The 14,921-nt window shown below is 41.0% G+C and overlaps 1 protein-coding gene across 1 annotated transcript in view; it reads right to left on the bottom strand.

Moving 5' to 3' along the window:
• Positions 1-14,921, bottom strand: part of bcr (BCR activator of RhoGEF and GTPase) — a 110,786-nt gene that overhangs the window by 42,960 nt on the left and 52,905 nt on the right. The window contains exon 2 of the mRNA XM_084745503.1: positions 5,145-5,329. Within this exon, the coding sequence (XP_084601629.1) occupies positions 5,145-5,329 (185 nt within the window). The remainder of the gene's footprint in view (positions 1-5,144; positions 5,330-14,921) is intronic.

Below are 14,921 nucleotides of genomic sequence, written 5' to 3'. Positions count from 1 at the left end.
CATTGTGGTGTATGTTTTTCAAGCTGTCATGTGGGTTATGTAGTTGCCATTGTTTTTTATGTCCTTTGGAAAATAAAAATTAGAAATAAGAAAAAATACTTCTACTGTATATTTTCTCTGTTTTTCTCTCTTTGTCTCTGTTTCTTAGGTGAAGGATGAAGGAAATGATTCTGACAGACATGTATTATTCATCACACTGAGCTGTCTAGGGATCTGTTCAGTACATAGCAATATCAGTTTCCCTTGAAAAAGCTGTACGTGCCTCATTATGTACAGACTCTTAGACAGCCAAAAAAGTTTTCTCTTTTCATATTAAGAGTGCAAATAAAGGGATATTGAAAGTAAATAAGTAATGTAATTATGATTTATGATCGCTCTTAAATGGATTACATTGCATCGCAGCGGCATTGAATCCGTCTCTCTCCAGTGACTTAAAAGGGAAAGCCTGGGGCGGCAACGGAGCCCCCTGAATGTTGCTGAATTAATGAAAAATGAATGAATCATTGCCGAGCTACAAGTATCAGCATGAGTCGAGCGACTTTAGCCTCGCAGGATATGCCCGCTGGTGAAAGAACAAGCGAAACATGAGGGTCCATTTGAAGCGTCAAGGATGATTCGAAGCAGGAAAACTTTAACATTCAACCACGTGTTACTGAACTGAGCAGACGGGAGATGAGAGCCATAAAGTGTTTATTCATCGTTACAGAGCCCAGACGACTCCCCGAGGAAGTACCCACATCTCCAGACATATCATCTTTTATTCATCGCCGTGGCAACTAATGAGCCCATCTCTTTCAGGGTTCAGACTGAAGGGGTGTCTGCCTGTATTTTTGGTAATAAAAAAGTAAAAGTAAAACTCCCTGCTTTTGGGGGAATTACGGTTTGTGTGTCTACATTTTTACGTTAACAAAAGCAAATATTTCACATTTGAACCCACACTTAAACCCTTTCAGATCACACAACAACCCTTAGCGGTGGCTCCACCTAACATGATTTAGAAATTCAGATTTGCTTCTGATTTGTTTATGCACGGATAATGTTGTGGGAGATACACGAGAATCAATACAAACAGTGTTTATTTGACAAGCCGGCCGATGTTGCTCAGGAGGCGCAGATGGAAACTGAGCGGCAGCGACTGTAATAACATTATTCTCCACCTCTGTCTGTCTCTTTCACATGGAGTGGAGGAGCCTCGTATAAACATTCAGAGCCAGGTTTGGAGAGGAGAGAAGTGAGCAGCAATGTATGCCTTGCTCCACACTTTATTAACCCTTTTCAATTTTCATTTTTCATATTCTAATCTGTTTAGCGTCCTGTTCTGCCATCCCTCACTTTCTGAAACGCCTAATGTGATTGCTTCCTATCTCCACACGTCTGCGACGTAATGGAGCTGTCTCAGAATGATCCTGTGCTGCAGGAGAGGAGGCAGCATTACTTCTGCTTATTTAAGCCGCACTTCAGCCACATGTGACAAATGCTGACAGAGTTGGTGTCTGTGGGGGTTTTCTGCATGGGATGTTTGCAATGCCGCATCACGCCATGACTTCTGAGTACCGGTGTGTAGGATTTAGTGGCATTTAGCAGTGAGATTGAAGGTTGCAAACACCTCATCTTACATTCCCCTTCCAAGCGTGTAGGAGAACCTACAGCAGCCACGAAACTCATGCAAAACACATAAGGCCGTATCCAGAGCCAGTGTTTAGTTTGCCCATTCTAGACTACGGTAGAAGCATGGTGGTGCAACCAAGGTTACTATAGTTGACTAAAGCTAAACCAAAAACTAAAACTAGGTGTAAAAAACCAAAAAAAACCAAAAACTTTTTGTTAACACTGGACCCTGATAATTATGCTGAATTTTGCTCCTGACAAAATAATAAAAATAAAATTAATACTGAAACTAATAAAAATGTAACAACATTTTTAAACAACTGGGAAAAAAAGAGTAACAATCAGCAATTAGTGAAGGTTTGTTACAGATGGGACAGATCATAGTAAAGGAAATTTCAATCTTTCCTAGCATCCTAATCCACTGAAGTTGGTCATGTAGAGATTTAACACTGGATAAGTAGGAAAAGAAATGACCCCCATCATCAGGTCGTGGCCTCGAGGTGTGATGTCAGACAGGATGAAGGAGCAAAGAAAATGAGGACCAGCTTGCAACGTAAAAGTAAAATTCTGGTAGTGGCATCATCAATCATAAAATGCAACAATCCCAGGATTGAGTCCGGCCAAGGAGCATTACTGTATGTCATTTCTCATCCCTCCCTCCCTCATTGCTTGTCATCATTTGTTCTATTAACTTGGACTGCAACTAATGTTTATTTTTAATTAATCTGCTGATTCTATTCACAATTAATCAATTCATCATTTAGTCTATAAAATGTCAAAAAATCTTAAAAATGCTCATCACAGTTTCCCAGAGCCCAAAGTCATGTCTCTTTTGTCCAACCAACAGTCCAAAACCCAAAGACTCATTTACTACAATAAATGATACAATAAAATAAATAATCCAATAAAAGATATTCAACAAGATTTTTAACTTGGTGAGAATAAAATAATAAAGTGGGCTCTGGCTGTCCTTGACTGAGTCATGAGTATGTGCCATCCTATAAACCTATAGGATTATAAGATATAAGAATGATCAGTGTTTTTGCAGAATTGTTAAAAAATATTAAAGCACAGTCATCACACTTCAGCAGACTTTCAATCAGTGACCCCCCCCTGCTCTCTCTTCCCTCTTCAGTGCAGAGTCAGATTATGAGGGAACAAGAGCCACTGTGGAAAATTAAATCAGCAATATAGCTGATGGTGATGACTCATCACAGTGACATCACAAAACCATCAGCTTCCGCTGAGCCAATCAGAGCATGCCTGGGCTCTGACTCATCAATTAGTGAAGCAGACTGATGTTTGAAAAGGGGCTGTCCAAGGGTGAATCAAGGACTATGGTACCTCCTTTATCATGGCAGTTAGTAAAAGCAGGTCTGGGGTTGTTTGGCTGTTTAATATATTCACCTGAACATCAGACACTGCTTTTACCAACCGTAAAAGGATAGTTCACATTATTTAATGTAGGGTTGTTTGAGGCACTTATCAATAAAACCCACACTAGATACTGGACAACACACCCCCAGTATGTAGAAGCAGAGTGGGGCACCAGTATGCAAGCTAAGCAAAGTTCTCCTGTGGACACGGTCAGTAACAAAAGGTAATTTATCCACTTGACAGGTCCATATGAAAAAAATCAGTATCAGTTTAAGTGTAAATTATATTTAGAATATTATTGCTACTTTACCTTGTCTCTTCCGACAGGAAACCTCTCCAACAAATAATCCAAACTATCCCTTTAAACACTCCCCCACAATGATGGGTTTGTTCATGGATTCTGTCTGCAAGAAACAAGAGTTTGCTGAACAAATTGTCTTCAATATCCTCTGCAATAAATTTATTGTTCTGCTGCTAGAGTGTGTCCTTAAAACAAGGGGGGAAAAAAAGAAAACAAGGCGCACTGGCTTGTGCAGCCTCAAGCAGAGATGACATGATGTGTGTATAAATTAAAATCAGCAAGAGTTCCAAGCTCACAGGTCAAAGGTTGCACACAGTCAGGGGACTCATCATTTATTGGCAGATTCAGGCCATCAATCAGATTGACAGGCACTCGCTGCCTCACCAGCTCAGACAGTGAGCAAAGATTGCGGGGGCGGAGTAACCGATCCCGCTTCATGACCACTGATGCGATTACTTCCTCCAAGGGCACAGTGGAGAAAGGCAGTATTAGCTTAGTATGACACACTACCACAATACCTCACTATCCTGATCAATCAAATGGCTCTAGTGTGTTCATCTGCTATGTACCTGCAAATACTTCATGCAAAAAATGGCTGGTAATATTTTTTATTAAGCCTTGGTTTAAGTGTAATAATACCCTGCTTATTAACATCAATATGTGTTAATAAGACACATAAATGATAATAATAGCATAATAAACATTTTGATAGTTGTATTTTAAGACATTTATAAGCAATCTTACACTATAAACTTACAAACACATTTATTTAGGTCAACTAACTTACGTATTGTTTGATTGTTAAACTTTAATTAAGCCTTAGTTGTGCTTTTTTAAGACTTCTACATATGTCATTATGCATTTATTAGCAGTTAACTATTGACATATTAACAGTTGACAATGCATTTTTGGGGCCATTGGCTTTAAAGTGTGAACAATACTTATTAAAATTAATTAATCCTTTATTATGCACTTATTTACAGTTAACAATGATTTAGGGTTGCGGATCTAAAGTATGAACAGGTTTAATAAGGTTAATTAATCCTTTATTATGCATTTGTTAACAGTTACCCATGATTGCTTCTAATTAGTTAAACCTTAGTTAAGGTTTAACAATGACATAAATACTTGTAGAAACCTCAAAAGGCTTTTATTAACATTATTAAGCAGTCTATAAATTGCTAACAAGTTTATTATTAATGTCTTGTAAATAACAAAAAGAAAAAATATAAATACTACAAAAATATATCCACATTCATTTTCAGCTTTGCTGATGGTGGGGTTTTGTGTGTGTGTGTGTGTGTGTGTGTGTCTGTCCTCTCCATGGTAACCTTTGAAGAGCACCAGACGTCATAGATCACTGGTTTTCTCTCCGCAGACAAGAAAAAACAGAGGAGGGAGGGTAAGAGGATGAAGGCAGTGATGGGGTGATGGAGGTGATAGGTAATTCTGCCTAATACCCTGGATGAGAAAAAGCCTGACTCTTAAGGGGGATGAGTTTCTGCGCTGGATGACTGCTTCTGGGGTTATGAGGCACGGTGATATTGTCCTTTATCAATCCTCTCAAATGGCGGATTTGATTTCTCATCAATTGACAGATTTTTGACGGAGCGGGATTGCTCTAAGAATAGATTACCCCACTTACTGCTCTGAATTGAGGTCAAAGGATGGAAGTATTGGCACCTGTGTTTGTAGAATCATATATTCATATGGTATTAATGGTTTGTACTGATAGCAAAAGAAAAATATGTAATATTAAGTAGCTTTGGTTTGTTTTGAGTTAATTTCTGCAGCTGAACAAACTGAAAATTGGCTGATGCAGTAGGAGATGGTTGAATGGACTGGATGGCACACTGACCGACTTGGAGGACTCTAATGATCCAGAGGAGAGTGTGTCCCGACTGCTGCGGCTCTTGGAGCTGAGGTGCGGTGAAGACGACGGAGAGTCATCGATGTACGGCAGGATGTCATGGTGCCGCCGCTGCTCCTCTGCGCGGTCTGCATCGTAACCATACGTGGGAGGGGTCCCTGTGAAATGACCATCTGTGATGGGAGAGAAGCAAAAAAAAAAAAAAAAAAGAATTAGTATCTTCAACAGTTTTTCAACTTTATTGATGTTTCTGCGTTATGAGAAGCACTTGGGGAGCTGCAAGCCTGGTGGCCCAGCCCCAGATGTTTTTAACCTAAAAGTGTGCAGTTCAGAGATAAAGAGTGTGTGTCACATTAGAGCTGTGATGGCTGCATGCACAAGTTTTGCGCTTCTCTCCTGCATTTTTTACTTATCATCCATTAAATATACATATTTTATAATATATCTGCAGTAAGCAAATATTGGCCGATATGCTGGCCTGACGATTTATCAGTCTTGCTCTAATTTGCAGGTCAAAAGATCTCTGGATGTCTAATTTAAAACTGAGCTAAACCTGGTTGAAAACTCAAAGTCGAGGTTAATTACAGTCACTGTTTCAACATCTTGATTACTATATTTCATACACATAGTTAGGATGTGCTATATAGAAAAAGATATGTAAATGCTGTTGACACAATGTACATGTACAATGTGATATTTAAAAAAAAATCACTTTTTAACTAAATTTAACCACTTTTAATGCAGATGTTTGATGACCTGCAAATCAACAAATTCATGCCATGGATGTATTTCTGAATGGCCCACTAGGCACAGGGCCAAGGGCCCCTTGGCCCCAGAGTGTCTGCTTGAAGTGACTGTTAACATTTATTTGCCAAAGTCAATCACATGACTACAAAGAGACACAAAACTACCACAAGGAGACAAAAACACTATGAGGAGACATGAAACTATCACAAAGAGGTGTCTCTCTTTGGGGGGCCTTTTACATGTTTCTCCCCAGGGGCCCACTGTCTCACAATCCACACATGATTCATGCTTACTGTGAAGCTTTCTGCACTGCACGCAGTTTTAAGAGGAACACAGGTGGGGAGATACAGAACTGGAATTTGGCAATGCCAAAGTCTCATAACCATCATTTCACATCTTTTATAGAGTACAATTTTAGTGAGCTTCAATCCAACCAAAATCCACTCACGTTGCCCGTGCCTTTACACACAATGGGTAGATTCATGTGTTGTTTTGCTGGTTGGCCTCATGCTCACACGAGGTTGTCGTGTGTATTGCAGAGTTAATTTCCAACACTAATTAATGCAGGTCTAAAAACTGGGGCACACAAAATGAGCCCCAAACCCCCCCCCCCTGCATCTTTGTTCATGCATTCACAGAAAAACACAAAGCTCAGAGAGGAGGCACTTGAAGAAGCTGACTACAAACTGGGTCAAGGTTCAAATAATTTGAACACACAGTGCGGCATCTCCAGGGAAATTTTCAGCAACCTCCCTCTGACCTGCTTCTGTGGTGGGCTCTATCACTTTCTCGGAGGGAAAATAACAGCTCTGCCGGCACAAAGTGGTTTTGCCTACGTTTATGAGCGCTGCCCTTTACAAGGAGAGGTGGGACGAGATGGACAGAACGGGAAACAAAGGTCAGAAAGTAATATTTGACTACAAATGACTTGCTTTGCAACATCACACTCAGCGAGGTGATGCATTTCATTGACGTGCAAGTTGTGGCTTCCACTAAACATGGGTTGAAATTGTTCAGCGTCCGGGGGGGAGTGTACAGTCAGCGGTTCGGGGAATCTGGTGTGTAACAGCTGAGGGGAAGACAACATCATGCTTCTCTGAATGTCACTGAAGACCTTTTGCTCATCTCCTCCCACTCCTACATTCAACAGAGCCGCGCTTCTCAGAGAGAGCTGGCCGGGGCTCCTCTGTGCTGACTCACACTAATAACATGCCATGGCACTTTCCAGAGTCAAACACAAACACACACAACGCACTCCAGATCACACCGGTTACATGCATTCTGTAGCTTTACAACAAATCTACTTAGAAGACATATGCTCCCAAAGAAAAAAAGAGAGAAATGACAGAGAGAACAATGCCAGTGTGTCCAGGGCCCGTCTGACCTTCAGCCCACCCACCGCTCCGCTCGCTCTGCGTACTCGCTGCTTGCCTGTGGGTGGGTGCTGCCCACCGTGCCTGCTTCGACCAACGGCGTCCTGCCAGGCAAAGACCAACATAGAGGCTCTGTGTGTGTGTGTGTGTGTATATCTACGTGTGTTTGTGTGTGTGTGCAAACAGTCTCTTCCCACAATGCCAAACCTCGCAGCAAACCAAACTGAGTAGTGTACTACACATTCTCCATTCATTTTAGTTTGTGCCACTGCTGTTATTTTGAAACTCCTGCACATATGCTGTTATTAATATATTTCATACTTTCCACAGACTCCTGCTTAATATGTTTTTGTGTTCATTAACACCTTCCTTCATCTTCTCCTTCAGTTTTTTCTTTGTTGTATTCTTCACTAACTTGCAGTTAGAGATGTTTCGATATAGTTCTTTTCTTTTGCAATACCACCAATTTACAGCACTTTCCTGCCATTGTTTAGGAGGGACAGGTATGAGTTGTGAGCCCTACAGAGTGAGGTTGGGTGTACTGTACTGTCATGCTGTTTTGATGAAGATGTAGTTATATATGATGTTGAGGACAATGCTGATAAAGATAGTGCAACCACAGAAGGAGGGTTAGTATTAGTAAACTCCTTGAACTCTGCTTCGTTCTGGGTCAAATTGATTGTGTTGAAGTGGCTATTTTTTGTAAGTGATGTAAGGTGTACCCAAATGTCACTGTAGGTTAGATTTTATGTGTTTACAAAGCACAGACACATTCAGCCTATAGCAGGGTGGAGCGATCTGTATTCATCCCTGTTAGGCTGGAGATGTACTTGCTTTTAACTACTTGTTCACATATGCATCCAAATGCAACATGGCTACCTCTCACAAATTAGCACTGCGCATGCACAAACACAAATGCATGATTGAAAACGTATATCTCCGCCATTAGCATGACTAGATGTAACTAAAGAGCTTGTTAACAACTAAATACTTAACATACTAACAAAAACAAATGCACAGTTTTAGAAGTGATTCACTGCTTGTGTAAAAATACAGGGTGTGGATGTGAAAAACACAGAGAGGGAAATGAGTGAGTGGCATCCTGGCATGTTTTTGTTTCCCAACCCCACCTCTGTGTGTTCATGTTAAGAAGCTGAAATGTTTTAATCTTCCCACCACCTTGCTTTGGAAAAATACTGTCGCTAGAAACACTCTGAGGGTGTGTGTATGCATATGTGTGTGTGGAATGTCTTTAGTGCCCACACAGCCCCGAGGCCAGAAATATTAGGCATCCAAACAACCATTTTTAGGCCGTAACCACCTCGTGGCTAAAGGAGGGCACAGCCACAGACATAAAACCACAATCATGAATAATAATGTTAAATGGTATTTAAAAAAAAAAAGAAGAAGAAGAGGATACGTGAAATTCCAAATGAACCACGCAGCTCTGACTAAACAGATTGTCTTCTGGGGAATGTATGTCTCCAAGGTACAAAAGCACACAAGTGCTACAAGGCAAACAGCTCCAGTTTATCTGCTTCTTACAAACTAAACAAGACGAAACAGAAGTTTTATTTTACAAACAAATTAAGGATTCATAAAAGAATTACCAATTCATCAAAACTGTTTAGACCACTACTGCACTGTAAAAAACACAAACAAACGTAAAAACAAATGCCTGGCAGCAAAGACTGCCAAACAAAAACTGTCAAATTAAATAAAATATATCAATTCAAATAAAAGTCAAAACAATAATTTTACAGAGGTTTTCATTAAAGGTTTTACAGAGGAATGCTGTTATCAAACACCTTTAGAAGAAATTATACATCTACAAGATGTTCAATTAATCAGATTCAAGTAAAGTGGGTTTGGAAATTTACTTACATGTAAAATGCACACCACTGTTGATGCTAAAATAGTTTAATTTAATGTATTTGGATGTAAATTTACCATAGAAACCAAATATTCACAAATGGTTCTTCATACCCTCCCAGGAGGAACTGAAAAACTACAAATGTCATTTCTCCATGTGTCTGTATTGTGTGTTAGAGTTACTTTTATGATGAGGTCACGATTTCACCTCTTAGGTGGAGAAAGAAACACATTGTGCTGCTGGGTTGAGGGTGTTGTGTTCTCTTTTTTAACTTATATTTTCCAAGCAAGCTTTATATCTGCCAGTAGGCTTGGAAAACCAGCTCAAACCAGCTTAGCATGTTACCTGTAATGGATCACAGCAGAACATGTGTGCGTGCATGACCAGCAGTTTCCAATGGGGGGATGGACTGAGCTTTACAAGTTGGTTAATAGGTCACTATAGCCTGTGGTCGTCGAACACTGGGCTTCAGTCTGTCCACGTCTGACCTCATCTTGGCCCAGACACTGCTCCTAACGACGCCTTGAGTCAGTTTCTCTCCGTCTGTCCTCTCACGCTCTTTGTTTATATACCCCTGCATCTCTGTATATATCTAACTGCCTCCTTTGCTGTCTTTTTTTCTCTCTGCCTTGTGTACACATCGCTCATGTTTCTGCTGATTTGCGGCCTCCACAGCTGGCCTCTTCATCCTCATGCTTCTCACAGATCACCATCTTCCTCTTCCTGCTCTCTTGTTTCCCAAACGATCCCCCCCCTCAGGAAAAGAATAAACTGCAAATATGACAGAGATGCTAACACATGTGCCTTCAGAGCAGGTGCAAATACACACACATAAACATTTATACATCATTCTCCAAAAAAACAGCAAAACAACATAACCACATATTGATTTCTTCCTAGAGCTACTGGCAAAATAAAACAACCGAACTCTGCTTCAAACCGCAGAAATAAAAACACACACAAGCTCATACGCACACACATTCCTGTAAAATGTTTACATGGAAACAGTGTTTGGGAGGGGAACAGGTCTTTTTCCTGCTGCAGGTGGAAAACTACGATCACACAGGGAATAGCTGCAGCCCCGCTGCCATGGTAACACATGGGTCTTTCCAAAACAATATCACAGACAGGGCAGGGGTATCAGGGTATCAGGGTGTCATGTGACGCTGATCTGTTGATGGGATGTCCCATAGAACAGAAGACTTGGGCTTCAGATACCGTACATGGAGGCTGTTAAATCATTGACATGTCTGTGTGCTGTATGGTACACAATCAGGGGCCTGATAGACTCCGAATGGATTATGCATCTCATTGTGTGTTTCATGAACAACTCTCAAAGAACCTGAGCAGACCAGGGCTTGGTATCGATAGTACTGAGTACTGAAACCCGTCAGCTACCAAAAGTTGCCACTGAAAATCTGATTAGGTTCAGAATCTTGTTTACTTGTTAGCTGTTTTAAGTGCACAACATGTTTTGAGCATGATCATACAGTAGGTGCCTTACTGTAATGAGACATATTTTGGAGACAACACGCCGTGCCTTCTTTGTCTCATGCTATCCTTCGTTTATCGTCTCTGTATTCTCATACCTCTTCTCTTTGACTGTGACTCTCAGTCATAATGGACACAACATCCATGCATTCTTTTGCAGTGCTAAAAGTGCAATAGCTTCAAAAGATGAATGAGCTAACCCTCTATTTGCCTCACTCATTCTCACAAACACAGCCTTTTAAAAGGCCTCTCTGAGTTTAATTACAATAAAGAGAGCTTTGGCCAGCAGACAAAGGAAACAATTGTTGCCGAAAGCCCTTCAAAGCTCTGTGTGGTGCTGCAGGGCAGGAGGGGAGAAAGTAAAAAAAACAAGGAAACAAACCGCTGTTTTGACAGAAATAATTATGGAAACTATAATAATAACAAAGAAAATGATAAATGACAATAAAGAGAGACAAGACGGAGACAATGCAACTGACTGAGAGCCATGAAATTGGAGAGACGGAGAGAGGGAGCGACTCTCAGTGGAGGCATAAGATATCCTCGATAGTGAGAGCTGCCTCTCCATCCCCCCATCGCCCTTTCCACTCAGCGTGGTCGTCATAAATCTGCCCCGGCTGCCGACGCCTTTATTGGCCTCTGGGAGGAAAAGGCCTGTCATCCCAACACTGCCAATATAACCCCGACAAATACATTCACACACTCTTACCTTAAAGCCCCACCCAGTCCCGCAGGATGCTAATGTTACGCTACAACACTCAGAGCTCCTCTTTCTAAATCAGGCTATTTGATTTGAATGTAATCAGAGATCGAATGGCGTGTTTTAATGGCTTCCTCCAGCCCCCCTGCCTCAAACTCGTAAATCTGATTCATATACAGGGTGCAAGGAGGGCACAGTGGATTTGGGAGGGCTAAGCTTATTGAAGAGGGCAAGTCTGGATACTGGAGATAAATAAGATGCACCCCGGTCTCTGCAATTTTCATTACTTCCCCTGAAAAATGGCGTCAAATATGCAGCACTGTACTGTAAAGCAGTGGCTCTCAACCTGGGGGCCGGGGTAGTAAAATTGTGGCAAGCAGCATAGAATAAGAGCCAGAATGCAGCTCTTAGGGACATCAAGCCCTTCATAATATTCAACATTAGGCATAAGTACTCAAATACATGCAAATACAGCTGGTGTCAAGCAATGTAAGAGCCGCCTCACTGATGGTTAAAACTATAAACCAGCACAAAACAAAAGACATCTTTAAAATAAAACAGTCCAGTAAAGTAGGCATGGAGGGAAATGAGTTCTGTATTTAAGACTGGGGAATGGTTTCTACAGTGCATCGCCTGTACCAGCAATATAATTTGCCTTATAATAGATATTATTTTGTGCGTTTGTGAGAGTCAGAGTATGCATGCACATGAGTTCTGATTTGGACACAAACAAAACAGTTGAAAATACTCAATATTTCGAGGCAGTTTACTTCAATAGTTATTTGAGTTTTGTCCCTGACTAAAACCCAAAATAAATTACCAGTCAATAATGTTTTGTTGAGATAATGTACTTTTCTTCCTTAGATAAACTTGAAGATTTGAATTTTAGAAACCACCTATAGTGCAATGAATACCGGTCTATAACTTTATATTTTGAGCTGCAGCCACACACACACACACACACACACACGCACACAAACACACACACACACACACACACACACACACACACACACACACACACACACACACACACAGACAAAAACATTTTTGTGTCTCATTATTGTGCTCTACCAAGTGAATTCAGACACTTTTGGTAGTGATTACATGGAATGACTAAGATGGAGCAATGGCTTCTCATAAAAAGTATTCCAGCAGAAGACAGGACAGGAAATGGAGACTATGTATTCAGATGGGCCACCTCAAAGTTCAACAACAGCGCCATCAACTAAGAAATGGAAAGCGAGACCAACTTGATTGTTTGTCTCATTGAGAACAACTGTTGGTTTAAAGAAACTAGAAATTAAAGCTGTCAGATAAATGTAGAGCTTTATTTCCTACCGAGATATCGTGGAGTAGAAGTAGAAAGTGGCACGAAAAGAAAAGACTCAAGAACAGTACAGTAACTATGATGGAAAGGAAAGTGGGGTGGGAGTCGCCGCAAGGAGAGAGGGCACCCCTTCCCCTGAGTTCCTCCATCCTCTAAATATCCAATTTAGAGACAATTTAACACAGAGAGAAGGGGGCTGGTAGATGAGTGGAAGAGGGAAGCTGTGGAAATTAAAGTGAAGCCTCAGCTACAACATCGCTGGGGGGGACAGACGTGCCATCAAATGAACTTGAACACAGCGTTACTCCCATAATCCTCCTGCGACAGCACAGGCACTTGACAGCAGTTAATTTGATAGACGTCGCTGTCTTGTCATTTGAGGGCACACAGACTGGCAGGTATATTCTTAAAGGGATACTTCGGATTATTTAAAGTGGGTATATAAGTAGTATAGCACCTACAGTTACAGAAGCAAGCGAGATGTACAAGCACAGACCTCTAAAAAAGTTCCACCTTGAAAATCACTTTCGGTTTAAGTGTATGCTATATTTAGAACATTTTCACTGCTTTACCTTGCCATCAAACAGCCTTTTGTGATGCAGAACGGCCTCTGTTTCTCCTCAGAAGATGATGGAGACACTTTAGATAGGAATTCTTTGCCTTCTCTTGAGGTCACAGGGGGCACTTTGGATCCCTCATAGCAACCATTCAGTGTAACAAGATTTGGAAGCAAAATGACTCTCACAAGATAAAGATGAATCCTAAAGGCATTCTTCACTGAATTGCTGTAAAAGATATGACTGCCCTGGATTGCATGTAACAAGCGAAGTGCGTGTTTGGCTGCACAAATCACCGTCTCTCCAGTGTCCCTGGAAGCTTGCTTTATTGTATGAATTTATTTTTGTATCTCTACTGCTCCTTTGAGATGATCCCCTATATAAAGGCAAGGAATCTGCTCATCCTGTCCTTCAATTGTAGTCAAATGATCATGAATATCATTTCACGAATCATAGTGAAATCTGCAGGTGAACTCCTTCTTCCCACTTCCTGGCATTATTACTGTTACTTGAGTTGAGAAATCATAATAAACCAATTTGTTTCCTGGAGGTAATCTCTTTGCCTCAGCGTTGATAATCTCTGTGGAAATAACCCAGCAGCAGCAGCAGCAGCCGGTTTCAGTTATACAGCTGGGATGATCGCCAAGTCAGAGACGCTGCCCCTTTAAAAACAAACAGCGCCCTCTATAGTGGTGTAGTTGTCCCTTTGTCTCGGGATGGAGAGATGAGAGGCAGAACAATCAACATAGGAAAGGGCATGGCCTGGAATCACACTACTGGAGGAAGAAAGAGGATATTCGTATGTGTGTGCGGCGGTGTGTGTTTATCGTGTGGCTTCACAATGCTACAGTTAGTGAGCTGAGTTTTTTTTTTATATGTTTAAATGTTTGTGTGGGTTTGTGTGTTTTCCTGAACTACTCATGGCGACAGATGGAAACGGTTTCTCCCTGTCACACACACCTCAGGCACAGAGGAAGAAACAATGTCAGATATGGCATCCAGACTGCTGGCACTGATGACTTAGTTCCACCTGCAGCGTCGCCTGTAGCTGCTTAACATGCCGCCACTGAACAAGTTCTTAAGTATCACAACCTGCTGCAGTTGGATTTTCCTTTGATACTGACAAGTTTCAGCTCTTTGAATAACATCTTTAACAATGGGTCTGCTTAGGGTTGTCTGCAGGTGGCACACGGATAAAGCCAGAGAAATATTAGGCTATATGATCAATGAAAGAAACCTAAAAGGGAACTCCAATGATTTTACACATCAGAGTGTGTTTACAGGTCTTGCCTATTTAAAAAAAAAGTTGTATAAAGACTTTTGTTCCTCCAAAGGGAGCTGCATGACATCTGATTCGTTGCCTGAAGTGATGTTACATGAGTCAGCGTCACTTGGGGCTGAAGAATACAGGTTTGAAAATGAAAAAAATCTGTGGGCGTGGAGTTAGACAGCTTACCAGTGCACTGTGGGTAATGTAGGCTGCAGGTTCTGACGAGGAAAGAAGAATGTGTGGAATAAAAAAGAGCATTTCTGAATTTGCTGCATTGTCATAAATGTTAACATTTTTTTACCATCCTAAATGACAGTGAATCTAATCTAAAACCATTACTGTCTAGTGTTGAATATATATACCATGTTATAATGTGTAGAAAAATGCAGTTGAATGATGTTACTACTGACATACTGTACCCCGC

This window comes from Lutjanus erythropterus, chromosome 20, assembly GCF_056507025.1.
Source record: "Lutjanus erythropterus isolate fLutEry1 chromosome 20, fLutEry1.hap2, whole genome shotgun sequence".
Taxonomy (NCBI): Eukaryota; Metazoa; Chordata; class Actinopteri; order Lutjaniformes; family Lutjanidae; genus Lutjanus; species Lutjanus erythropterus.
Note: the sequence above shows the minus strand (reverse complement) of the source record. Positions and strands in the feature narration are given on the sequence as shown.